Below are 27,668 nucleotides of genomic sequence, written 5' to 3'. Positions count from 1 at the left end.
GATTGTTTCCAGCACCTCTTTGAAATCATGAAATGAGCTTAAGCAAGCACTGCCCCAAGAATGATTTGTGCTTTTCAATTTGGTGTATGATATCATAATTGAAAGTATAGAAAAATATGCTTGATATTAAATTTAAATTCAGTGTATAATTGTTTAATGCAATATTCAATTTATTTGTTTGCAAATTAGGCAAAAATGTTGTACCTTAAATTTAGGTGCCCAATATATACCATATGATAAACCCATATTTACTATTATTTGAAGAAACCATGTTGGATGAAATGAATTATTTACAAACAGTCAAAAACAAAATTACGAAAATAATTTATTGCATCAATATAAATGTCTCTAAGTACACTACATATATATGTACATAAATTTTCAAATACATATCTACAATCACAGCAACCAGAACCAGCTCTTATTTAGATATCTAAAAAAAAAAACTATTAAAAATTAGCTCTTTTCAATGCATATGTAAGTAAATATTTTTGGTGGAATTAAAAACCATGTATTTATAATAATAGATCTTATATTACTAATGCATAATAATTTTGCTATGCTGGAAAAAAATATACTAAAATACATACAATATTTAAGTTTTAAATAATACTTTATTACTTATGTCTACCAACTAATATTAAGTAAAATATTTTCCAAAAACTTTATTTACAAGTGTAAAGCTGAAGTTGTAATTTTGTATTCTAAATGTTTTAGATTCAACATTAAATTTTGTTGATTAAAAGAACAGTTTTAATAAGTTTCTCAGATAATATTAAGAAGCTTTGTATGAAAATATTATGTTCAGCAAGTTGGTAGAAATTAATCTTTGAAAAAATTTGATGACCATTGCCTATCGGTTTCATGGCCAAATTGTTTGTACATACATGCAAAGAGAGTATATAAAATTGTTTCATTCTCCACATAGAATATAAGCTTCTGATTGTGAGAATACTGGCATATGCCAAATTATTTGGTGACAGCCTATGACACGAAGTTAAGATGCTAATTTAAACAGAAGTATATGTAGATAATATAAACATTCGATCATTAAGATCAGTATAAATATATATATAAAAAAACTATTCAAACAAAGATAACATAATGATGATTCAGTTTTTTAAAATGAATTATGAATAAAAAAGCATTTTATTCATATATATAATCCATTTAAATCAACGATTAAAAATTGTTCTTTTAACAGATCTTACTATTTATTTATGATGCATTTTTTTGAAACGATGAAATGACAAAAAAGGACATATAACTAGATGTTACATCCAATACCTCATGCTCATTTTTAAAATTTGATCCATTTTTGTTGACATACTTTTTAATGACAAGAAATTAATGCATAGAATAAAAAAAAAAAAATTACAAAAATGATTTACGAAATTTTTTAGTTTATGATAGACTAATAATTTCCCAATTTTACAGGAATAATATAATAGAAAAATTTTGAATTTTTCACATGGTAACTTCAAGAAACAAAATTCATAGTTGACTCTTTCAAGAGTTTAGACAATAAAATATCATGTTACATATTATAAATACATCTGGTATGAGATTCTGACCACTTATCTAAAAACATTTAATGGAATAATATCCATATAGTACAGTATTCATTTAATGATTATTTATCTAAGTTTCTGAGGTAATAATCTTTATTAATAATAAAGCATTCAATCAATTATATGAAATAATTTTACACAAACTGAGAAGTACAAGCATTATATCACAAATTTAATCACAGAAACCTAGTGCTATGTTATAATTTCAATGTATATAAAATAAATAATACATCAGATTAATTTAGTACTTTGAAGTTAAGTACAGAGAAGGAATTTCCTTATATTATGTGATTTGAATGCAATGCTTATCTCACATATTATACATAGTATTTTAAAAAAAGTGCTAAAAAATAGTTACAGTGAAATCAGGCTGAATTAAGAAAAACACAAAATCAAACATTTTTTTATTATAATAGATCGTTATGATTAATTATAAAGATATTTTGATAAAAAGTTTTAATATGGAAACAGATTGTTTAAAAATGACCTCATTTTCAATAATTTGCAATTAAGTCTGTAACAACTGGTAGTTCAAGTGAATTTATAGATTATAATCAACCATGATTATATTTAAGAATACTTACAAAATATAACAAATTATAAATCATATCCAGGAATTATAACAATGTTATATATATAGACTATAACATAAATATACAATTTTAACACAAATTGTTCAAAGAAAAACATCACATCACAAATATAAACAATAGAAGAATCATAAAGTTATTTTAATTTTACCTTAATTTAAGGTGAGAGAATACGTAAATTCACAACCTCAATAAATATTAATAATCTGTAAGCTCTTCAAAGTTAATAATATCATAATTTTCTTTTTATGCATAAATGTTTATTACATGTTATTAAAAAACAATTTATCGAGTGAACTTATTTACCATTAAAAATATTCTCTTGAGAATATACAGCATTGCTTTAAAAAACATAAAACAATACTAAACTTTGAATTATAAGCATACATATTTAAAATGTTTTACATAGTATTAATTAAAAATATACTTTATTAACATTTATTAGAAAAATAAACATTGGATCATTTAAAAAACACATTAAAATACTTCTGACAAAAAACAAAATTTCAGATGGAATACCAAAGATTCTAGGAAGTACTTATGCAAAACATCACAGCTGTTCTAAACATCATGGTGAACTCAGTAGCCATTTTTTCTGTGTTCTGAAAAATATTTAAAAGAAAAAAGACTTGAAATAAGACTGTAATTTCAATGAATAACTTTGAAAAAACTATCATCAAGACTTTATCAAATCAATTCCTACACAATGTAGTGGGATGTTTATATTTGATCCCTCACTTTTACTAAAATAACCTACATGTTATTAAATATAATTATATCATTTCTTTCTATAATTTTCATTTAATAATTCATTTGAAAGGCAGAAATATGTTATATCTAAGGTTATACTTCAAGGATAAACATTACAGATTAAGACTTTATGGCATGCTAATAATTTATTAGTCGATATGCAAAAGAAGGGAATATTTCAAAAGTAAAATATAAAATCTTCATCCCATGTAATAAAATAATGTATTGCATATGTTTGCAATGATGTCTATATTAAAACCTTAAATCTGAATTTAATTATTGTCACATTATTTTCTTATGATATATAATAGGTTCAGGCATTTATTTTAGGGAACTTATTATTAAGAGTATGCTGATCAAAATATCTAGTTGAATTTGTATCATTAATAGCTTGTGATGAATTATGAATTTTCTTCCACCGATGGTAACTCCTCCTGTAGTTGAAGGTTTTTGGGAGTATTTAGTACCGATAGTAATTGATTAATTCAGACACAAACAGTCATACAAAATAATTTAAACACATGCTTTAAAACTCATTTACTCAAAATATTTTTATTCAATGCAAGGTTTAAAATTTTTTTGGTATTATAATATTATTAAATAAGTATGTTTTAGCTTCTGTTTAATTTGTTCCACTCCTAGTTAATATCGTAGAGTGAGTTGAAATCTCCAGATTTAGTTAATTCAAAACTACTTTTACACATCCAACACTGAAAAGGAGAAAAAGGGCATTAAAAACCCCCCCTTTTTTTGTATATTTTTACCAATGAAACAATTTATTACTCATGCTGAGTAATATTTATTTTAAAAGAGATCTAAACTACATACATTTATATTTCTTATTCCATTAAAATATAAAATGATTCAGTATTAAGGGATTATACAGGGTATCTCAAAAACCTTGACCGTGGTTTTTATTCCTGAAATATTGTTCGTAGATATATACTGTAAATTACAAAGTTGCGTAAAAAAAGGCAAAAATTGCTATGAAATCAATTAAAGTTTTCAGGGGATTAAACTTTAATAAATACAAAATTTAAATTTTATACGGACCTTGTACAAAAAAATTCCCAATGAGTAAAATGTGCCGCATCCTCTAATAAGGCCATGTACGAAATTTTAGCATTTTATCATAAAAAGTCTCAAAGATGTGAAACCACATAAAGGCTGACTTAAACCACTTTTCAATGCCTGGATATGAGTTCGCAAAGAGAAAAAAATCATTTCGGATGTTTGTGTTTTAGGGATCATACACAAATTAACAAAGAAAGTAATGATTGAATAAATAAATAATAATTTTACTATTTATTGGTTCAAAAGTATTAAAAATGAGTAGAAATAATAACTTAAACGAAAGATTACATAAGATTTTTTATAAGTTCACTGACTGTGCTATTTTTAAGTTATATTCTGCAATTCATGATATAAAATTTTGAAGTATTTTTTAGGAAGCACAGATTTAAAAATTTGTATTTAAAACTAAAGACATGAAGCATATTTAATTTTTGTTTGATCCTTCCCAACTTTGTTTTAACATATCTTTGAGAATTTTCATGATAAAATTATGAAATTTTGTACATGATGTTATTAGAGGATGGGGCACATTTTACTCACTTGGAATTCTTTTGTACGGGGTCCGTATAAAAATTTAATAAATTTTGTATTTTTTAAAGTTTAATCCCTTGAAAATTTTAATCAATTTCATAACATTTTGCACTTTTTTTTACGCAATTTTGTAATTTACAGTAAATGTCTACGGTCAATATTTAAGGAATAAAAGCCGCAGTCAAGGTTTTTGAGACACCCTGTATATATTATCTCTTTTTAGATACATAAATACATTAGTCTGGGCAAACTTTATTTTTTATCCCCAGATATTGGAAAAAAATTGTGAATTAATATTATTATTTATTTTTGTCAAATGATATCTTCTATTCTTGCATGAGGTTTAAAAGTCATAAAAAGGAATAGAAAGAAATTTTCTTCATTAAAATTTTTGCCTGTTGTTTTATTATGGCATTATCTGTTAAGGAATAAAATTTATTTTATCAAAACTGTCCTATAACTTCTGTCACTCAATTACTGCAAAGTAAGTTGAAATATATGAAATTACTTCAATATGCAATTTTCAGTTCCAAATCATAACCTTAACTTTTATGCATCATTTTGTTGAATTACAGAAGTTCAATGTATATGCGTAGAAAAAGTTATTTAGGTTTTAAAAATATCAAGTTCCTTAGTTTGTTTATAATAACCCATTACAAAACTCATCTCTAAAACTAAGTTATCATGTATTAACAACGAATAATAAGCAAGAATATGCAGGAAGTAAAAATTAAGAAAACTCTTCACCTATTAAAATATATACTGGTTAAAAAAATTTTTCATTGTCAAATATTATCTCTTGTAAGATAATATATATACTCAATTTGATTTATGAACACTTGAATAAGAAATGGTGCATTACAGAATGAATTTCTTATGTTGATTAAAAATATTTTCATAATATAACAATAGTCATAAAATCAATAAAATTGACCTGGCATTTTTTATTTATTTTAAGATATTAATAATTGCTAACAAAGTAGCTAGATGATTCAAAAATGGAACAAAAACACTATTTGAAAATAATTTCTGTGAACTGTTGTATAAACATATAAACTTGTGGAAATATTTCATAGAGTTCAATGATATGGAAACAAATTGTCTTTTTGAAAGCTTAATAAAAACTGTACACTTTCTTGTAAGTAAATACAATACTTCCCCTCTTTCTTTTTACTCAAGTTCAAAATGAGATGTTGATCATGAAACAGTAGAGCAGAAAACACTTCAGGGAATCAAACAAATTTTAAAGGCAAGTAACAGAAACAAACAAACAAAAAAAGTTTCTGGGCATGATTATTACCATAAATTTTACCATAAATTACAAATTTTTACCATAAATTACAAATATTTTCATCTTTTAACATGAGTTTTTGGTTGATTTCAAACATATAATTTTTTCCAACTGGAAGGTTGATTCACACATTGGTATTCTGACTTTATTCATTAAAAAATTCTTAAAGCTACTTTTTTTTTCAAAAAATTATTATTATTTAGGCAAGCATCTACTCAATGTTTATGTCTCATGTCTCAAAATTGAAAGGATGGCACTGATCAAAAGCCTCATGAAAATTTTACATGAACAGAGTACAGTAACAAACGTAGTGTTTGTAATGTCTAAGTTTTCTAATAAATCAGAATTCAAAGCATCATCTGGTGAAAAAAAAGAGTAAAATGCCCTGCAAAAAGTTTAAAACACATAAGGATGTTTTAATAAACAAAGTATTTTCTTAAAAATCTATTAATTTTCATCACCTTTCAAATTTTTTCCATCCATTGCTTGCGAATAAATGATATTCTAGTTTCGAACCTTATCTAAAACTAAATAATGTCTTCTTGTAATGTGTTACACAGTTAGAAAATATTTAGTCCAGTTAGTGGTGTATATATCCTGTATTTTGCAAAACTAGAAGTTATCCAATTCACTACTTAAGATGTAATGATCAAGATCAAATGAAGTAAGGGAAATCAGGGCCCTTTGGCATCAGGAGCAAGTTGGCACTCAAATAATAACACAGTTAAAAGGTACTAGATGGCAATAGAAGTAAGAACAGAGTGAACATGAAATATGACATCATTTCCTCCGAAGTTTTTAGTCAGATTCATATAGATCTACAAACACTAGATGTGAAATTTTTTTCAGCCCACTTTGAAAAGTAAGTAATACCACTTGATTTTTTTCTACAATAGATAATATTAACAAGTTCATTGCATGTTACATTTAGTATTTTGAAGTTCATGCACATAATTATGTGAATAGGTCTTTTAATTAATTTAATACTTCTGAAAAAAAAATCAAAATGGCATGATAAGGCATGTTGGCCTTGTGTTTTGAATAATGTCGATGAGGAGCATTTTATGCACTTTACTGAACATTTTGTCCTGTACATGAAATCAACAAAGGAGAGACTGTCATTACTGCTATAGGGCAACCATGACTCCCACCTTTTGATTTCAGCACTCAATTATTTGAAAGTGAATGGAGTTGTGATGTTGAGTTTTCCATCTTACTGCAGCCATAAGCTACAGCATCAGGATCACAGCATGTATGGCCTGATAAAGAAATGAGTGGGCCATGCATGTGATTCATGGCATAGAAACAATCCTAAAAAAACATGACAGTTTATGATATCCTAAATATCGTATCCAGAGGTTAAGGATTTTGTATCAGTAGAACTGTTAGTTGAAAATAAAATATTTCAAAATCTTTTGTCCTAAAGTTTTGAATCAAAAGAACTCCAAGAATGGAAGATGAGTTTTCTCAAGAAAAGTTCTAAAATAACGAACAGATTTATTTTTCACAATAACGTTGAAATAGCAGGTGTCTCAAGGGCTGATTTAAAAATAATTCTGCCATTGGCTTTTGTACAATAAGAGTAACAAAAAAAAGTTTAAATTTTAGTTAAACTTTATTATTTGAACTTTAATTCAACAAAGGTTCTAATTAAAAATGTTTTTATTTCCTTTTTAGATAATTAGCTATAGTATAATCAAGAAAAGTACAAATATATAATGCCAACCTACCCCAGGGCAAGGTGGTGCTGATGGAGTTAGTTTATTCAACTCAATATTCTTCTCTTATTTTTTCAACCAAATAGTTATTAATTCTGTTTTTTACAAGCCAAAGGTTGTAAGAATGTGTTGGAACACATATCAGCTGTTTAATCATTACCAAAAAAATAAGAAAAATTGGCAATCAAAATTGGTGTCAACCAACCCCAGTCTGCCCTATTCATAATTGGGGAAAAAGAGTATTCTATTTTGCAGAAATTTACACTAGCTGAGAATCAAACAATACCTGATATTGTTCATAAAAAAATTAATGATATTTTTAAAACCTTTACTATTCATATTATATATATATATATATATATATTGAACTATTATAATAAATCAACAAATTTGAAAATCAAGGTGATGATTAAGAACTGAAAATTGTATATAGAAGCGATTTCATTCATATTTTGTTTACTCTACTCAGTATGTGCAGCTGAAAATCATAAAGCAGTTTTGGAAAAAAAAAAAAAAAAAATTCTAAGAAAACCCAGTATTTGACAAGTAATGTTATAACAGGCAGATTGAAATTCTTAAAAATTAAAGTAAAAACATTTTATTTTTATTACTTTTTATGACTTTTCTGTGGAGAAGTGGAAAACATCAATCAATATTTTTTTAATAGTTATTGTACTTCCAACTTTTCTGTACAATAGAAACATGATTTTTTTTTTTTTTTGTCTACCCTAATTTATGTGGTATCAGTCAGCTTTGATTTTACCATAAAAGTGAGATGGAGAAAAAGACGTTTCTTTATTGCAAAAGTTTTAAATTGAAATAAAATAGCATACAATTCAGAAAAAAAAAAAAATCAATAGTAGATAAGAACATCAAAAATGAAAGTGCAGATGCATTATTTTAAATCATGATCAATCACATATCTGTGAAGCAAAATCATCCCAAAATGATGGGCATATGTATTTTGAAAATTGGGGCATGAAGAACATTCAGGAATTATTTTAAACATTCAACAGTAGAATTTGAGTATTAATTTTATCTTCTTGTGTCAGTGATTTTAATGAACAATATAAAAAATATTTTATCTTTAAGTATTTCATTATTAATCTTTAGAATTTTGTGTCGCCACAGTATAAAGCTGTGAAATTTAGAAACTGTTTATTTTTAGATTTCTTTAAAACAGTTTGTTATACTTTTATTTATTTTTAGAATATCTGATATACTTACTGGCGACCATTCTTCCAAGCATAGGTATTATAAAGTTCATCTTCAGATGAAGTATCATCATGATATTCTGATGATTTTAACAATCCTTTATTTGAGCTCAGTTTTAATGAGCCAGGAACTTCATCCTCATCAAATAAACATTGACCCTGGTCGAGTTTGTGAAATGCATAACCTCTTCGCCTTCTGTACAGGATAGTACTATAAATGCATAGTGTTGTTACCAGCAACAAAAGGGTTATTGAACCTATAGAAATAGCATGTTTTGTTAGTATTATCTTTATAATAAATTTTTAAAAAAGTCAAAAGTTCAAGAGTGCCATAATTAAAGTTATTTTTAAAATAAAGTAGTCTGTTGAAACACTCTTTAAATGTAAAAGAGATGCACAAGCAGTTAATGATGTTGTTTAGTTATAATAACATTCCATTTAAAAATTACATAAGGAGCATTTAGGAATAAAAATGCATTTTATTACTTTTTATATAATAATCAAAAGATGAGAATGACACCTGATGTGCCCTCCGAACTATTACTCCATATCAATGGGAAGATGTTTCACCTTTGATCTAATAAGCATCAGGCTATCTATAAAATAGGTCTTTCACTGTAATAGGTCTTGAATTCTCAAATCACTAGTTACAAAGCGAAGATTATGCCAAGAGGTTATTACAGCTAGATTAGGTTAAGATATAGAGAAAAGAGATATTTTAAGGAAAATATATTAAGAAATATATGCATTCGAGTCAATGCATCTGTCAGTTCTAGAACTTATCTTTAGAAATCCCATGACTTTCTTCAAAACAGCCACTGATCAGTCAAATTTCTAGTTTACAATATTAATTAAAAGAACAATAAAATGTTATACAGAATTAAATTTAGATTGTATGGAGGATTTGGAACATAAAATATTTTGCATTTGTATGAAGGTATACATTATCATAATGCAGACCCTAAAATGATTAAAACAGAACTAAAAATGTTTTCTTCTAATATGATAAATACTTTTATGTTGTAATGTTCAATAGCTGTTGTATGTGGAGTCTTTTGTACTGATAAACCGCATTACGATAGTCAAAGAAATCTTACCTATTCTTCCAAAGAACAGAAAATTTTGGTCTTCTCTGGTATTGGAAAACCAGATGATCTCCAAACTATGCTTGCCTAATTACTATTCAGGACATACGGTAGGCTTTACTGTATTCAGATTCTTAATCTGAAGGTTGTGATACACTTACATCTCGGTTCCTTTGAGTTTTGAAGTTAGCAATTTTGGCATTTACCCAACACAGATGAATCTCATATTCAAATAATTCAGCAGTATAATAAATGCTTATTATAATTCTTTCCATGTTAATTCAGCTCTTCTAGAACAAGAGCATGAGTTTTATTTATCATCTTTCACTGCATTAGAAGGAACACTAGAGGTTTTCTGATTTTAACTGAATTATGACCATCCTTACATTGTTTGCTCTGAAATGTTGCTGACTGTGGCAGAATGCCTTCACCATTTGCCTTTGCAACAATTGTTTTGTTTCTGTCAGAAATTTCTGAAGATGAGTGAAAAATATAAAACTACACACTAATAATACCGAACTAATTCTATTTTTAATAGGTGAATAGTGATTTATTGAAATTCACCAGTTCACTATAGACAAATGCTTTATATATGTCTATTTCTTTTTATAAATACCACAAAAATTGATAAATGTATTAAAAGGTATTTTGGTGTTGCATTTCAGCTATCAGCTAAAAAATAAAATAATCCACAATTGTTTTTCTATCGTTTAACTTTCTAATGAGCTGATAGATTTCTATTTGAAGGGCCATGTAACTAATATTATTAATCATTATATGATTAACTAAAAATATATATTGGCATTATATCTATTAATTACAAAGATTTTATTAGATGTCAGCAAGAGTGATTTATTCATTTTGAAAGCTCATTTATCCAATAGAAATTAACTAGTAGAAAATAATTTGTCTTTAGAAGGCTCAATTAATTTTCTGTCATTATATAATTTCAAAATTATTATTGAAAAAGCTTTAAAGAGATCGGGAAGTCAAAAAGAAAAAATTGCAAATCAGATTATTTCAGAAATTTAATCATATAAAAATTAAATAAGGCTTAAATCACAAAATTTGCTCCCAAAAGTTACCTAAAATTATGAAAAAGGAATGTCTAGGAACACCAGCAATACGACCATCATTCTTTAATTTGAAATCAACAAGAGTAGCTTCCCCAGGATATACATGAACAATCTGAAATAAAGATACATTTAATTGAAAAATGCTGTGAGAAATATAAACTGACACTATTTTAATAAAATTTTAATGAAAGACAAACCTTTGTTAATGGAAGATATCCATCTGCATTAACCATAACAACATATTCTCCTGAGAAAACTAGAATATGATAAAATCCTTCTTGGTTGCTTGTAAAGGATCTACTAAATCCATGCACAGTAATCTTAGCACGAGGCAAAGGTTTATCATCATCTGATTTTATAGATCCAGAAATTCCATTTCTAGCCTGAAAAAATTATTATATTTTTGTCATTTATAGAAAATGCAATGAAATAAAAAAAGTAACATATTTTGAAATAAGGCCATTGACAAGATATAGACTTCAGCTGCTGAAACAGAAATATGATTATAAAATGGACTATATACCAGATTTGAAAAGGAAAAAATTGTGACCATAACTGTATTTGAATTATATATTAATAAAATTTTTTAATAAAGTAAAAAGATTATAATAAATTAAAAAATAATCCTTAAAATTTTCATTTATAACAGTGTTTTCAGAACAGAAATTTGTGAAAAATATTACATTACTTTTTTTTTCTCAAATATTTTCAAATTTGTAATAAAAAAAGGAATAACTTTATTGATTACATTAAAACTTATAATTTACTAATTCTTATCAATTTCTCTTTATTTAATATTAATTAGCTTCATATTCATATTTATTTTTCAGTTTCAAAATCATGAAATTTCTCCCTCCTCATCATTTAAAAAAGAGATTGTGATTAGAAAATAAAAAAAAGAGGATCACCAATTCAACACAGTGTTTGATATATTGATTAAAATAAAAAGAGAAAGAAACTTTAATATTATCAAAATAAATAAATGCTTTCTACACCTAAAGCAAGGAATCACAGAATTTTAATAAGGTTTGAATTTTATCAGTTTTCATGCTAAACACGGCAAATACTTTTTTATTTAGTAATTTTCAGAAGTGGAGGAAAAAAACTCTTTCTCCCCCCCTCCTTCTGTACAAAAATCACTAAAAATTTAGAATGGAAAAATTTCATGAATTATTTTTGTGACACTTATTTTGAAAGAAAATTATTACCTTAAATATTAAATGCATTAATTCATAAGCAAAGATTGTATGTTAAAAATGAAAGTGCAATATTTTTCCCTTTGGAAAGGTATTTAGACAAAATATAGATAGATGTATTGTAATAAGAAGTACACATTACAATTCCTTTAATATCAGGAAGATGCACAATAATTATTTTTTTTTCACCTTCACACACAAATGCAGAAAGAGAAAAATCAATAATTTATATCTAATTATAAAATTTTATTTTAAGTTTTAAAAAATTCATGTTTTTGAGATTTTAAAGAAATGACATACATTCATCAATTCAATTTGAATAAATGTGGTTTAACCTTACCTGTCTTACAAAATTTAGCAATGGTTTTTTATTATTTAACCATACTTTTGCCATTTCTTCTGGTTCTAAAAATGAGCAGCATCCAATATACATTGCTAAATCATAACCTTCACCAGAATGATAATTGAAATCCTATTCAGAGAAAAGAAAATTAATAATCTATGTAAATAAAAATGCAAATGTTTGTTTATTTAAAATCATAACTCAAAAAATTTCCTGGATGCTTTGAAATGCTGAGACAATTTTGCATTCAAATATGCATGTGTTTTTTTCTACCTATTATATAAATACACCACTTTGAGAAGTAAAAACATGTTGTTTTCAACTAAATAAATTTAAAAAAAAAAAATTCTTTTTTAAAATAGGGCCATCTAAAATTTAAAAAAAAAAAAAAAATAAAAAATAAAAAAAATAAAAATAAAAAATAGTGCAATTCCATTTCAATGTTTCTGAATGTGTTGTTAAATTTAATTTTCATAAATGTTTATTTATATTCATTTTTATTTAATTATTTGGTGTGATGCAGTGTTGGGTGTTGGGATTGAGCTGTGTGTTTATCAGCATTCATTTTGTGCACTCAACGGAATGGCAAAAGGGATTGCTATATGTACATATACTAATCCAGCTCTAAAACAAAATGACTCGAAATAAAATTCATGCTGTTATAAGTGATAAAGTGCACGATGCCAATGTTGATAAGGATTTCCATGAAGTTGTGATGAAAAATATAATGCATGGACCTTTCAGTATACTGAATCTAAATTCAAAATGCATGATGGCTAAGAAATTCTTTAAATGATATCCTTGAGCATTAATGTCCAACACAGTTTCAGGAAACTATCCTTTATACAGTCAAAGAATTAGCAGAAGATGGCAGTAAATTAGCAACCATACAAATAAAAAAAGTGGCATCAAAGTAGATAATCAGTAGTTTATCCATATTCATCTTTGCTATAAAAAACACTGAGTTAAATTGATTCAATACATTTGTAGTTACAGGAACAAAGGCAATGACATGGCAGTCACTTTGCAATCAGAAAGAAGTGAGAGGAATGCAGTCACATATGTTGATGAAATCTCACACATATTATGGTATCAGGGTGAAATATACATAAGAAGCAATAAAGTTGTATGGCAAACTCTTTCATTTCCCAAATAAGAATGAAGTCCAACTGTTTATTAGCAATGCATTTAAAAAATGAGCAACTCATTTATTTCATCATTGCAAATATGCAATAAATAGACCAGATTCCATTGCCTATAACATAACTGCTTTAATCTAAAATGTCAAAATGGTATGTTTGCAAAAACATTGCAAAGAAGTGCATAGTATTAAAAATGAAATGCATGAAGAAAATAATTTGAATGAAGCAAATAAGAAAAATGAGTAGACAGATCAGTTAGCATATTCATAGAAACTATGATAGATTACACACTGTGCATCTTAAAAAGGTGGATGCTTCTTTCTTTGCTGTTGGTATATGTGCCTGGTACAATGTTTTTTCAGCAATAAAGAATTGTCAATGACATTATGCATGACAGTTTCTGCAGTGCATGGTCAACTTTGAATTTATTGGAAAATGACCGACACTGTGATGTAAGCATTAATGGCATGTGAAACCAATCACATTCATACCAGATTTATGCTCTACCTGTTATCACACCACCGACAAAATTATGGGAAAAATACAAATCACATATGGTCAAAGATATTTTCAATCAAATATGCAAGGAAAATTCAAGTATGACATAGGATTTCACAGCAGAAATCTACAATGAAACAAAGATTGTGCGAAGATTGAAGATTTATGCTTAGAAGTTCTCAATCAAATAAGAATCTTATTACTAAATAGATTTGTTATTGCTTGTAATTTAGAATTGTGTCATGAACAAAATTGCAATATGAGTGATCTTTTGATTAGGAATAAGAGTAATCAATATTACTAAGCTAATGCTTGAGCAAAAAATGCATTTACAATCAAATAATATATACTGTCACTAACAGAGTTGGAGAAACCTAATGTGTTCTATGTAGAACTGATATAGCATTTCTAATTAAATTGATTTTGGCAGCAATTCCATCCGAAAATGTTTTAGCCTTAGTTCTTGCATCTGGAATAGCTCTGACATTGTTACTAGAGTGTAGGAAAAACTTCCAGGGAGAAAAAAAATGCTTATTCTGCTTTGAAATTGCCATTGAACATACAATTCAAAGAATGGAACATACAATTCATAGAAACAACAGTGGATGAAATAAATGCTTGCCTGAAAAACTCTACTTTGAGATGACACCAAACAATGGATAAGCTCTTATATCAATTGCCAGAAATTGAGAATGGAAAAGTGTTGGTAGATCTGAAATCAGGATGAATTTCATTGTCTCATAATTTCTGGAATTTAGTGCCCTCAAAAGAAGAAATGGTTGAGAAAGTATTACCAAATATTCAAATCAATTGTAAGAATAATGACAGGCTGAGTGAACAAATTATTCTTAAAATCAAGAACAAAGACATTAAAGAACTTAATAATAAAATTCAAATCAAGACAGTCACATACAAGTCCACTGGCATTATTGTGGAAACAGATGAAGAGGTTAATTATCCAACAGAATTTTTGAATTCACTCAATCTGCTAAGGATGGCACAGCATGCATTGCAATTGAAAATTGACATGACACTTATCATGTTGCAAAACCATTGCAATGACCTGTGGATTGCAACAATAAAAAAAAAAAAATTAATGATCAATGCTGTAAAAGCAACAATCTTGACAGGATGTTTCAAAGGTGAAGATATCCTCATTCCTCATATTCCTGTAATTTCAAAGGTTATGCTATTCCAATTTACAAGACTGCAATTCCCAATTCAAATGGTGTTTGAATCACCATCAATAAAGCTTAGAGACATTCATTAGAATTGCATTATATAGATCCAGGCATGGATTGCTTCTCACATTGATAATTATATGTTGAATGTTCTGGAGCTGTCAAATTAGACAATCAACTATATCTGCACAAACAGAAAAATAAAAGATATTGTATATCCATAAGCATTATGAGATGAAACATATTAAAAATGCAAGCTTTCTTTTTTCCTCCCCCCTTCCCACCATTTAATTAGACTGAGTTACAGTGAGTAAGCTAGTTAGGAATAAATAAGATATAGATAATACAGTTTTAATAAAGTAAAACAAAATAAAACAGATTTTCAAATATTTTTTTATTTAAAAAACCATAAAAATAAAGTAATAAATAAGTAAAGTAATAAAATTATAAAGTAAATTTCAATATTATTAAAATAAATAAATATAAAAAACGCTCATTTCGATAATATTTAAGTAGAAAAGCAAAAGATATGTTTCCATCAAAACAATCCCATTGCATTAAGTAATAATATCTTGCCAGTTAAAAAAAATTGAGCTTAAAAATTTTTATATGCCTAAATAATATATATGCAATATATGCATAAATAATATATAACATAAAACACAATTAATATATCTATAAGTGGTTATAAATTTTAAAATTAATATCAGTAACTTAAAATATTTAAGTAAAGATAATTCAAAAAATGAGAGGAAATAAAATAAAAGTGTTAGAAGAGAAAAGTATCAAAAATACATTACCAAATAACTTCCTTTGTGAGAGTGTAAAGACGACGCTTTTGAAATACCATCAGAAAATTCATCTGCAAATTCCAAAATTTAATGAAACAATTAAAAAATGAATAAAAATTAAAAACATAAGTAAATTCAGCATATTTCCAAAAAGAAGTGTGATATTTATTGAAAGAAAAAAAAAAAAAAGAATCTTACAAGTTTTTGACATGCAGGTAAAATGACCATTATGCATGGTAGGGTGGCTTGCACTATAAACTTTAGCAAGCTGCTTGAACACATTTTCCTCTTCCTTTGTCAAAGCAGCAGCTACAAATAAAATTCAAAATCCATTTTGAAGCAGAACATAATATTATATATATATATATATATAAATGGTAACAGTTCATAAAAACATATCATTTCGATATAGAAAAGTACAAGTTTCTCATTTTGAAAAAAATATACATGCATATCAATTATTTCAAAAGCATTCAAATAAAATATCATTCATATTAAGACCAATCATAATTTTATAAGAATATGATTAAGTTCAAATGAACTTTTTTAAAAAAACATTGATTTTTTTCCCAATTAGTTTATAAATTAAAATGGTCACATTGGTACTGATAAAAAGAATAAATATGAAGAACAATCATTAATAACCATATAAAAATTAAAAAACAACAACCAAATATTTTTTTTAATTTCAATTAAAAACTTTTACTTTAAAGCTACTATCTAAAAAATTAAAAATTTTCCTTTTTATAACAAGTTTTTTATTGCTATGGTTTGAAAGAAAGTCTATGTTAATGAAGAAAAAAAAAAGTTATACATTTGAGGCATTGAGCCCCAAGAGATATAAATGAGAAATGAGCTCCAATGGCATACAAAGTAAATCACAGGAAATAACTTCTAAAGTACTGAATGAAGTGATTCTTCTATTGCCTTCTTAAAATCATCATTAAAAAAATACTGTGCAATCTTGGATTTTGTTCACTGGTAATTCATAAATTATGATAAAACTTGACTTACTTGGAGGAGATTCTTGAAAAGGATAAGCTATTACTTCTGCACCACCATAAAAAGAAGCAGACAAAACAGAAGGGTTGGCAGCAATCCACTTCTTTAAAGCTTCAATTTCTGGGATATTAGTGGTTTCACTATCTATGATTAAATTTAAAAGAATTATAATTTAATGATAGTATTTCAAACATTAATATTGAAACTAGAGCAATTAACATTTAGAATATACCATTAAATGAATGGAGGTAATTATGCATAACGAAAGCGTAATTAAAGAAAAATTCTAATAAACAAATGAAAAAGACAGCTCTGCTTAGCAAAACTTTTTTGTTTTTATAATATTGTATATTTTTATTGCAAAACAAGACAGGTTAAAATTAAAATTTTACATATGAATAATACATTAATAATTACATCAATAACTTAATACACAGTAATAATTTACTTAACATGAATTCCTAACTGACTTTGTAAGTTTTTCCTATTGAACTAAAAACAGTCTGCAAATATATTTAAATACCTATAAAAAGTATGGTTTATCCACATTAAAAATGAAAGATTAAAATATAACTCCCATAAGAAAAAAGGAACAGATTTTATTACAGAAGGAAATTTTATTGCAACAGTTTTTCAATTACGTTTAATTCTTTACAATCGAGAATAATCTTAAAATAAAAAATAAGCTAATTCTGCTTGAATTTTGAATTTAGGAAATTAATGCACAAAATTCAATTAGGAAGAATAATGTATACAATGAATGGAACATATATTAAAACTATATTGTTTTAATGTCTGACAGTTTGATGGAATCATGGACATAAAATTATGCCTAAGTGATTTAACTGAAATTAAATATATCCTGCTTCTATTTAAAAATTAAAAAAAAAAAAAGACCATCAATAATGACAGAAACAAAAACTTATCACAACACAAATACCTTTAAAATTTCTATTTAGTACATCATTAGATCTCTTTATAAGTGAACATTCTTTGTTTTTTGGAGACACATCGCTGTCAGGATCCAATAAAGGAGCAATATATATGATTGTTCCATTTATGATCTGAAATACAAAGAAGCATTCCAAAATTAATCAGCGTTAAGCAAATGAATGAGTAGAAATAATTATATACTTTCAAGAACATAATTGCATGCATTTTGTAAGATGCTACCAAAAATGAAATAAGTTGCATATCTCAAAGATGGTTGGGATAATTAGATTATTAATATAATGAGGAAAAACAGGTAGCTATTTTGCTTTTTTTTAGTCCATAGTATATTTATATATCCATGTGTTGGATAGTAGACAAAAGTAATTTTTTTAAAAGTTAAAACAAATATCTTTATATTTATTTAATTTTAAAGTAAAGAAAGTATAAAATTTTTAAAATGAAAACTACAGTGAAATATAATAACTTACATTAGTGATGGCTGTATCTTTGCCATAAAGTGTAACTAACTCAAAAGCAAATTGTAGTAAAATTTCTGATGCTACTGGTTCAAATCCATTTAATCCAGCAACAAGGCGCACTGATGGTAGAATAGAATCATTTGCATTAGGAGGGCTAATTTTTAAAACCCACAGTTCTCGATTGCCTTTGCTTCTTCCAATGCTGTAAAAAAGTAATTGAAAATGAACTATTATTAAACTACAGGGCGAGGGAATTGTCCTCAAATGGATATTTACAAATAATATGCAATCCAAATAAGTAAAATAAATGATAATAACAACAAGATGGGAAAATGTGATTATTTACAAGAATGATGTGTTATTTTGTTTTCATCTTACCTAAATAATTTTGCAATTGATGAATAATGTTGAGCAATTAACTTTAAAGCTTTTTCCATTGAAGCATCATCATGAGTTTTGATTTCAGTGGCAACAGGATCTAATACTACATCAAGTTCTATCAGTTTATTTTCAGCAATAACAACTGATTTTGTTGCATTTTCATGATGTGGACATGAAACTACAAAGAAAGAGAAAGAAAATGTATAGATCAATTTATATAATTGTTTTTTTTATAAAAAAAGAAAGCATGAGAGCAGAATACATTGTGTAACACATAATCATGAATACATATATGTGTCCCAAAGAATGTTTGCATACAATGAATGACTTTCTTTATTAGCATTAGGATACTTACAACATCTCTATTATATTGTTCGATAAGCTGGATGCCATACAATATTGTTAAGGTACTATAAAAATGTTGTAGGGCATTTTGCACCAACTGGGACTGTAGAAATGCAGTGAATAGGACTGGAGAGTGGGAATGTTAAGGTTTTAACTTTATTCTAACTATCTGTTCTATCAAAATAACAATTAAGATAAGCCTCCATACCACCTTCAATTCTTGCATCTCTTGAATTTGTAGCAGAATGCTTTCCTGCAGCAAGTCTGGACATATCACCACCAATATTCTCAAAGAAAAAAAATCATAACTAATCCACATACTACCAATTGAAAATTAACATTAGATGAATATTTGTCATTAAAATTACTAAGACAAGGTTACTGCTCAAATTTGGGAGAAAGAAAAAAATACTCTGTGTTTTTCCTGTACACATATCCAATATATGAGGAAATATACAAAAAGCATTCATGTGCTAGTTATAATGGAAAACAATATTCCATAGTTTTCATGAGTAGAACAGCAAGGTCCTTTAATAAGTGTGAATTTAAACAAGATGCAGTTTTTAAAACATTAAAATTTTTGGACATGAATTGAAATATTTTTATAGTATTCTTCACAAATATAAAGTGCTCCACTAAATAGACTACAATTTTTTGAGCTTCAGCAACTCCACTAGTAATTAAGAAGCCTGTATTCATTACTCCAAAATTGGTATTTTTTCTCAGGATTAGATTTTTAAGATAATCAAGCTCTATGAAAAATAAATATTAAATGCTTTTGTTTCTTCGATTATGCTTCATTTGACAGTATTTTTCCACAACTGTTTAGCAAGCATGAAAAGATTTTCATATAAGAAAGGCATTATTGATTCAGATATCAAATTTTTTTTTAAAAAATTGGCTGAGGAATATTAGCAATTTAATTCAGAATCAATTTATCCTGACAAACTTGTTGCAGATCCATGAATTTTTTTCTTCTTCTAATTCAAATCTATGTCTTTTTTTTATATTTTCAAAAACATTCAGAGTATTTTCGCAACACTGATATCTTTTACACTATAAAAAGAACAAATATTCAATTCAAATTTAGAAAAACCAGCAACCTGCAGGAAATCTACACATCTAGTTGGACACTCTTTAAATATTCAATACATTGCTCTTAGAATAACAACTACTTCCATTCAATAGATTTATGTTTATAATGGAATGCTCATTGGATTATGTGCAGCCACAAGTACTTAGATCTAAAATTTTACTATCGTTTTCACATGGAAGTTCTTCTTTGATACATTTAAAAAAATTTTAATTTACATTTGCACCATTCATACTAATTTGTAAAAGTAACTGAGTGCTCAAATTTTATACAATTTCTTTAAGATTCTCAAACATAAATAAGTGAAATGCCTTATGGGAGCAGTGGTATGCCTTAAAAATAGTAAAATCCAATATCTTGTGGAGACTCTATTGGTTGATTCAGAATAATATCATACAATAAGATCCATTTGGTATTTTTGTGAAATACAGTTCAAAGCTTTGTAACAGCATATTACAATTTCTTTCACTGCTTAAAAACTTCTCAAGACACTGTTGGAGGGGGGGGGGGGAGAAACGAAGATAATCTGTAACAAATAATGCACAACATTTTCGTACGACCAAAATTACATTTTTTTGGTTATTTCACTATCAATGAGCATATGTGAAAGTATTTCCGTCATAGAATTTATTAAAGGATGAATGAAAGGCAACTAATTTTAATCCTCCTTAAACTTCAGCTTTAAATGATTGTTCATGAACTAAAAAGTTCAAAATCAGCTTATTTTTGGGCATCAAATTTGACGTTTTCCTGCTTAACATATCAAAGTCCAATATCAATTATGGCTTTTTTGAATGGCTCGCAATTTTGTATGTTTTTCTCTTTTTCCAGGACTGTATTATTTAAGCTTATTATCTTAAAAAGTGAGCAGCTCATCATCGTCACTCATCCATCAAAATTAGTTCATAAATTTATCCCTCCTATCTGTATTAAATACCGATTTTGAGCAGCTCATTGTTAAAAAACACTTCTCTAATTTATTCTGAAAGAGCTTACAATTTTTTAAATAATAAGCAAACCATACAATAAACTAATATGTGAACAATTAAACACCACAATGCTTCGCAAATTGAATGTCGCTATTCCCCCCAGGGAAATTAATTATATTTTCTCACGCAGATATAGCATTCTCACATATTCTCATCAGCTGCAATCCAGGAATCTCATGGACAGAGAACAACTGCCTCTGAAATCGAAATTAGATTAATTCATTCAAAACAAGGAGAGAAAGTAGAAAAGGTACAATTTTTTACATTTACACAGTTGTTTCCCTTTTAGTGTGCTGGCTACAACTTTATTCTTGCAATGTTCAAAGATTGGCATTTTTTAGATGGAAAAAATAATTAAAAAAGAAACTAATGAAATTAAAATCCCATATATTTTTCCAGCCATGGTAACTCTGTTGAAAGTATCACTAGTTATGGGGAAACTATCAATTGTAATCTTAATAAAATAAATAAATTTTATAATTGTAATACATCATTGTATTAACTGATTTTAAAAATAACATTCCTGACAAACATATATTGTTATCAAGCATATTATATCAGTTCATCAGAAGTATTTAACTTCAATATATATTATTGATTACTTGAATAACTATTACATAAAATACGCAGAAATATTTGGAATACTCTGTATCAAATGATCTTTCTGTAATGCAAATTAATTTTTTTTTTAAAGAAATAGCATATATATTCAGAAAATAAAGTCCAGATGAAGACAGTTTTGGATGTTTATTAGACATCTGCTCTTCAAAAATAGTCCAGATCAAAGAAAACTTAATAAATAAGATATTATTTACTAGATATTTTAGATACTTATAAATAAGATATTTATTGAAATCTCATATGACAATTTACGACTTTCTAAGAAATATGAAGAATAATATTTGATTCTCAAAATTAGAACAGAAAAGATAATATATATTTCTTTCTCTCCATATATATGTATTTCACTAATTTTTTTATGGATCTAGAAATGCAAACTCCATTGATGAAAAGATATTAAAGCAGAAATTAATGGCAGTAGTTTTATTACAAATATTATTATTGCTTTAACTTAAAAATAAGTTTTATGAGGAATGATAAATTAGCTACATTCACTCATCATTTTTTTAAATTATAAATACTCTGATACATTTAAAATATGAACTTATGGAATTTTACAGTCAGGAAATTTGAATAATTGAAAAACGCAACTTTGGTCATAAATATGGCTTAGTTTGTAGGAAAATACCAGATATTTAACTATTGCTAAATTTACAGACTTTGAATACAATTATTATTTATACTTAATCATTACGTTTAAGAAGATATCATATCCAGTAACTGAACATTTCCAATGTGCTGAAAGTTTTCAATATCAAATATATTTTTAAAAAAATACTTACACACAAGTTCATATGAACCACTAGCTAATGTTGCAGCAAAAAATGCATTATTTTTTTCAACAGGAATGATTCTTTTATTTGGAAGTAACATTAATGAAGCATCCTTTAATGGATAGCCATTGCTGTTTCTAATATGGCCAAACACACCTATAAAATGTTTCCAATATAAATAAATTCATATATGTTTTCAAGACATTATAATACAAAACAAATAAGAATCTTGTTGCAAGATCATAGACCTAAGAAATTTTTTTTACAAATTTCCTTTTTAAAAGGCAAAATATTATTGCACGTCAACTATTACTGCAACTATTATTTATTGACTAATGGGATAGCTCTGACAGACAGATTAATATTTCATACAATAATAATTAAAATGGAATGCAAGATTAACTATAATATTAAAAAAATTAAGATAAAGAAAGCACTTAAGAGCAATAAATATTATTTTCAAATAATAACTGACAAAATATTACATCATTATCTGTTTTAAAAGTATTAATGGAATGAATCACAATAAAACAACCATAAAAAGAGCTTTCATTTTGATTTTCTTATCTAGTTCTTCAAGAATTTTTACCTTGTGGTTTGCAGGGTAGGTATTACTGAAATAAAAGTGACTACTGAATGGTAATATATATATATAAGCAAGTGTAAATTTTCATAGCAAGATGCAATTTCTTTCTTTTTTTTTAAAGAAATTCACAACTATCATCTTTTCACATTTCTTCCAAAGCAAATACCTGCGATCATGGTTATTTTAAACAGTGTAAAATTTTATAATCATAAAATTGCAATTTCTAAAAAAAAAAAAAAAAAAAAAACATTGGTGCTTTATTTACAGATTCTGAAATATTTAGTGATTTGGAATACAATAAACGTTCTCAATTTCAAAATTTTTCAAAATAAAGTAATTATATCCGTACACTTCTCTACTAATAATAAAGAAAAACATGTGTGTATCTGTTGGCTCTCTGAGGACAGACAATGAGACCTGGGCCAAATTTGGTATAGATATACTTTGGAAGATGAGACTGAGCACCTCAGACTAATTTTTATTGAAATTTTAACTAACAAATTAAATGAGAGTTTAGTGTTTTGCTATTATAATTTCTAAAAATATTATAACAAAAATAATTTTTCTCCACTTTAAAATTAAAAAAAAAGTAATGATACCAATTTTATATCCACCAATCCCCCCCCCCCAATTTTAATAAATTTTAAAAAATATTTTGATATTTAATTTACAACATTTTTATAGCTGTATCAAATATTTAACCATGTACCCCCCTTTTAATATTTAAGAAATAAAAATACTGTTATATACTCGATTTCTGTGGCAATGCATAATGTATTTTTGTATCACAATTTTATTACAAACTTTTTGCAAAGTCCAAAAACATTCAGAATTAAATCAAAAATTATTCTAGGAAATAAAACTGGTATTCTGAATGAGTGAGTTTACTATTCATTAATTTTTTTTATTGGTGTGTTTTAATTCAGCTAACATATTGCTCAATGTGTTCATATATTTCATTTGTGCCCTGTTAATTTAATTTTAGAATTAACAGCATATGGGGAATGAGAGGGAAAGGAACAATCATAAAACGTTTGACAATGCACAAACTGCTAAATAATAAAGACATTACAATTTTCATTAAATACTGACATTTATTTTGATTCTATTAAAAAGGATTATGCACACAAAGAACAGAACAGGTATAAAGTAACTCAAATAATGCTACTTAAATTTCTACCTCAATTTGAATGCTTAAAATTATTTTGTTGAAGGAACCTTGAATATCAAGTTATGTCGAAAAGAATTAATTGAAAATGAACAACCATATAATACTATGCAACCTATATGCAACCTGCTGGTCATAAAAGGCAGTTATAGTTATACAATAAAAAGACTATATCAATACTATTTAGTTATATGATTTATACTGTTTAATTGATTTTTATGATGAAACGAATATTCTAACGAAGATCAATGATATTTTATAACAGCAAACTTCATATACTCTTTTATGATACAGTAATAAATAATACTGCAACTTGAACCATAATAACCAAAATAATAGAAAATATCTGCATAACTGCAACAGTAGTTTAACATGGAAAATATTTAACATTCAAAGAGCAAATTATTTGAAACTTCCTTAACATGAGTTTATTTCAAGAGAAAAGATACACTTTGGGGTCATAAAGGAAATGATAAATACTTTTATAATCTTCTCAAATATGCAAAACCAATGATCAAATTAACTTTAATGAAAGCATTTCCTTAAAATCTTATTTAAAAAAATATACAGTCCCCCCCCTTTAGATTCATTAATGATTTAACTCATATTGCAACTAAAGAATGAATTAATTCTCCATTCTCCATCATACGATTTCACTCATATGTGTATGTACCAAAAGTAATAAATACATACCTTGAGAAGAAGCTTGCAGAAAATGCATCATTGGTTGTAAGTTATTAACCCAAAGTTGAGGGAGTTCATTAGGTTCTGGGCGATCACAGCAGCTTACATGAGCAGCCATCTGTGTTTTAAAAAAATAATAATAATTTATAAATACAATAAACATTTATCCAGTCATCATTCTTTTAAATTTTATTTTTTTAAATAACATTTTCAATATGTTTTAAAAATAAATAATTATAAAATGAAGTAATAAGCAAAAGCTTAAAGACGTGAAGAATTCAACTAATGCCATATATTAATATTACTAATTTTATGAGTAAATGATTTATTTATTATATTTTATTTCATTTAAAAAAGAATGCATGCTGAAATTTTGCATTTGACACTCAAACTCTACTCAAATTTTAGAACACATGAAAATAAGATGACTGCAAAAAAATATTTAAAATAACCTACATATAAGCATATAAACTTATCTTTTAAGATCAATATTAATTTATTATCCTTATTATTTATTATATCATATTATAAGTATTTAGTTTATTATTATTTATTATATTCTAGAAAACATTCTTTAAAAAATAGAAAGATGTGTTGTGTGAAAAATAAAAAATAAATAAAAATTGAAGCACTCATTTTTTTAAAAAAAATTAAAAATATACAATCTATGCTTATAAAATTTCTTTAATTCTATTTCAAAGTTGTATAAAAGTTTATGTATGTTCTCTTATGTTAGTTTTTAAGAATTTATTTTTGAACTCCCTATAGCAACAGATTATTAAAACACATAGATAATATATTTATTAATACATTCATGAACAAAACAGCATATGCTACCCTATTTGCTGGGAGTAATATCCTGTCCAAGGTTTATAAAACATATTAAATAAATCATAAGGTTATTAACATACAACATATTTGGGATAAAGTTATAGGTTTAAAAAAAAAAGAAAAAAAGAAACCAATTTAAAATAATAATAAGACTGAAATGAATTTTGGACTTTGGAGTTTTTTTTTCAATACTTTTTAGCATCTGAATTGCATTTAAGCATTGTATTTGTTTTATATGAAATAATTAGCAATTTTGTTTTATGACTAATTTTTTTTTTGTGGAGGGGGGGAATTTTTGACAAATTTTTTTGGCACAATTATTAAAAATTAACATCAAAAATAAGCAATTATCTTTTAAATTCACACACAAAAAGAAGAGAAATTTAAGTGTTAATGCATTTTAAATATATCAATAATATCTATATATCATTCTGCTGATTTTAATGAGCAAAATTAATTTATTTTCAGTTAATTTTTTAAGCTTAGAAAGATGATCTTTTACAAAATTCATTAGCACAATTTTAACATTCTTTCTCCATTAATAAGCTAACTAATGTTGTTTCTTACTTCAGATAATGAATATAGTAACACAAGAAGAGAGTAAAATATATTTTATCTTGCTAATATAATTTCCAGCCATAAGTATTGTTAATATATTTTGCAATTATGCACCTAATAGAAACAAAAATCAATAAAATTAGACAGGCAGATATACACATACTAAAAAAAAAAGATATAGCAACAAGCGACTCACTGCTATTGTACCATGGTTTACATATGCATAGCTCAAAAGCGAATTGGGATCTTGATCAAGATTAGAGGAATTCTTTTCTCCACACATAGTACCTTTAGACAGCAACTGATGATGAGAAATGAAGGATCGAGACAAAAATTTAAAAGTATCAGCATCCTGACTCTCTTGATTTTCAATAATAGAATAAGGAAAGCTGAAAAAAAAAATGCAATTAAAAAGTTTAAAGTTATATATAGAGAGTATTATATACCCACAAAAACATTAATTATATAATATGGTTTTTTTCCTTTTTATTTAAATAAGACATTTAACAAGAAATAGACAGGTAAAGATGCAAATGCAATTAATTTTTTAAAATACTCTATCTCTACTAATAACAAAAATATGTCGGTAAGAATAAAGATATGTATGCAAATGTTATGCAATGCATATAAAAATGTTAGATCTACAGGCCAGACTCATTGACCTAGAGCTACCAAAGTTGGTATATACATACTTTGGAGGGAGAAAATGTGCACTAAAGAGCAATTTTTAAAAGAATATTAATTAATTAAAAATTAGTGAAATTTTGGCTATTTTTTTCTCACTACAACTATAAAATTATTACATCACAAAAAAAATATGTTATTACAAAATTCAAAAATTTTTGCACACACATCTTGAAAGATTTGTTTTACCAACAAGTTCTAAGGTGTTTCTTTGAAAAGTTAGATGGATGCAAAACTTATATATTTCCTTTCATACTCATTAAGTGGTGTGACAACTGGAAATCTAAATACATCAGACTTTTTAAAAAGTGTTTGTATTATTTTGGACTCCATTTGTATAAATTTATTTCTTGATTCATTAGTTATTCACATTTTGCACAATAATCATTAAGACATCCAAAAGACTTTAAATTTCAAAAAACAGAAAGTTTAGCATTTATATATACACATACATTATAAACTCAAGAGTATTGAGGAATCTAGAAGCTAG

At 26.3% G+C, this 27,668-nt stretch overlaps 1 protein-coding gene across 1 annotated transcript in view; it reads right to left on the bottom strand.

Moving 5' to 3' along the window:
• Nucleotides 1-305: 305 nt before the first annotated feature.
• Nucleotides 306-27,668, bottom strand: part of LOC129955523 (carboxypeptidase D-like) — a 57,910-nt gene continuing 30,547 nt past the window's right edge. The window contains exons 13-26 of the mRNA XM_056068230.1: nucleotides 26,691-26,883; nucleotides 25,115-25,223; nucleotides 22,677-22,823; nucleotides 18,844-19,024; nucleotides 18,475-18,667; nucleotides 17,994-18,117; nucleotides 17,066-17,197; nucleotides 16,250-16,360; nucleotides 16,061-16,122; nucleotides 12,437-12,568; nucleotides 11,098-11,283; nucleotides 10,910-11,012; nucleotides 8,753-8,996; nucleotides 306-2,763 (exon numbers count right to left, since the gene is read on the bottom strand). Of these exons, the coding sequence (XP_055924205.1) occupies nucleotides 2,730-2,763; nucleotides 8,753-8,996; nucleotides 10,910-11,012; nucleotides 11,098-11,283; nucleotides 12,437-12,568; nucleotides 16,061-16,122; nucleotides 16,250-16,360; nucleotides 17,066-17,197; nucleotides 17,994-18,117; nucleotides 18,475-18,667; nucleotides 18,844-19,024; nucleotides 22,677-22,823; nucleotides 25,115-25,223; nucleotides 26,691-26,883 (1,951 nt within the window). The 3' untranslated portion in view covers nucleotides 306-2,729. The remainder of the gene's footprint in view (nucleotides 2,764-8,752; nucleotides 8,997-10,909; nucleotides 11,013-11,097; nucleotides 11,284-12,436; nucleotides 12,569-16,060; nucleotides 16,123-16,249; nucleotides 16,361-17,065; nucleotides 17,198-17,993; nucleotides 18,118-18,474; nucleotides 18,668-18,843; nucleotides 19,025-22,676; nucleotides 22,824-25,114; nucleotides 25,224-26,690; nucleotides 26,884-27,668) is intronic.

This window comes from Argiope bruennichi, chromosome 2 (assembly GCF_947563725.1).
Source record: "Argiope bruennichi chromosome 2, qqArgBrue1.1, whole genome shotgun sequence".
Taxonomy (NCBI): Eukaryota; Metazoa; Arthropoda; class Arachnida; order Araneae; family Araneidae; genus Argiope; species Argiope bruennichi.
The sequence above is the reverse complement of the archived record's forward strand: the minus strand, read 5'-3'. Positions and strand labels throughout refer to the sequence as shown.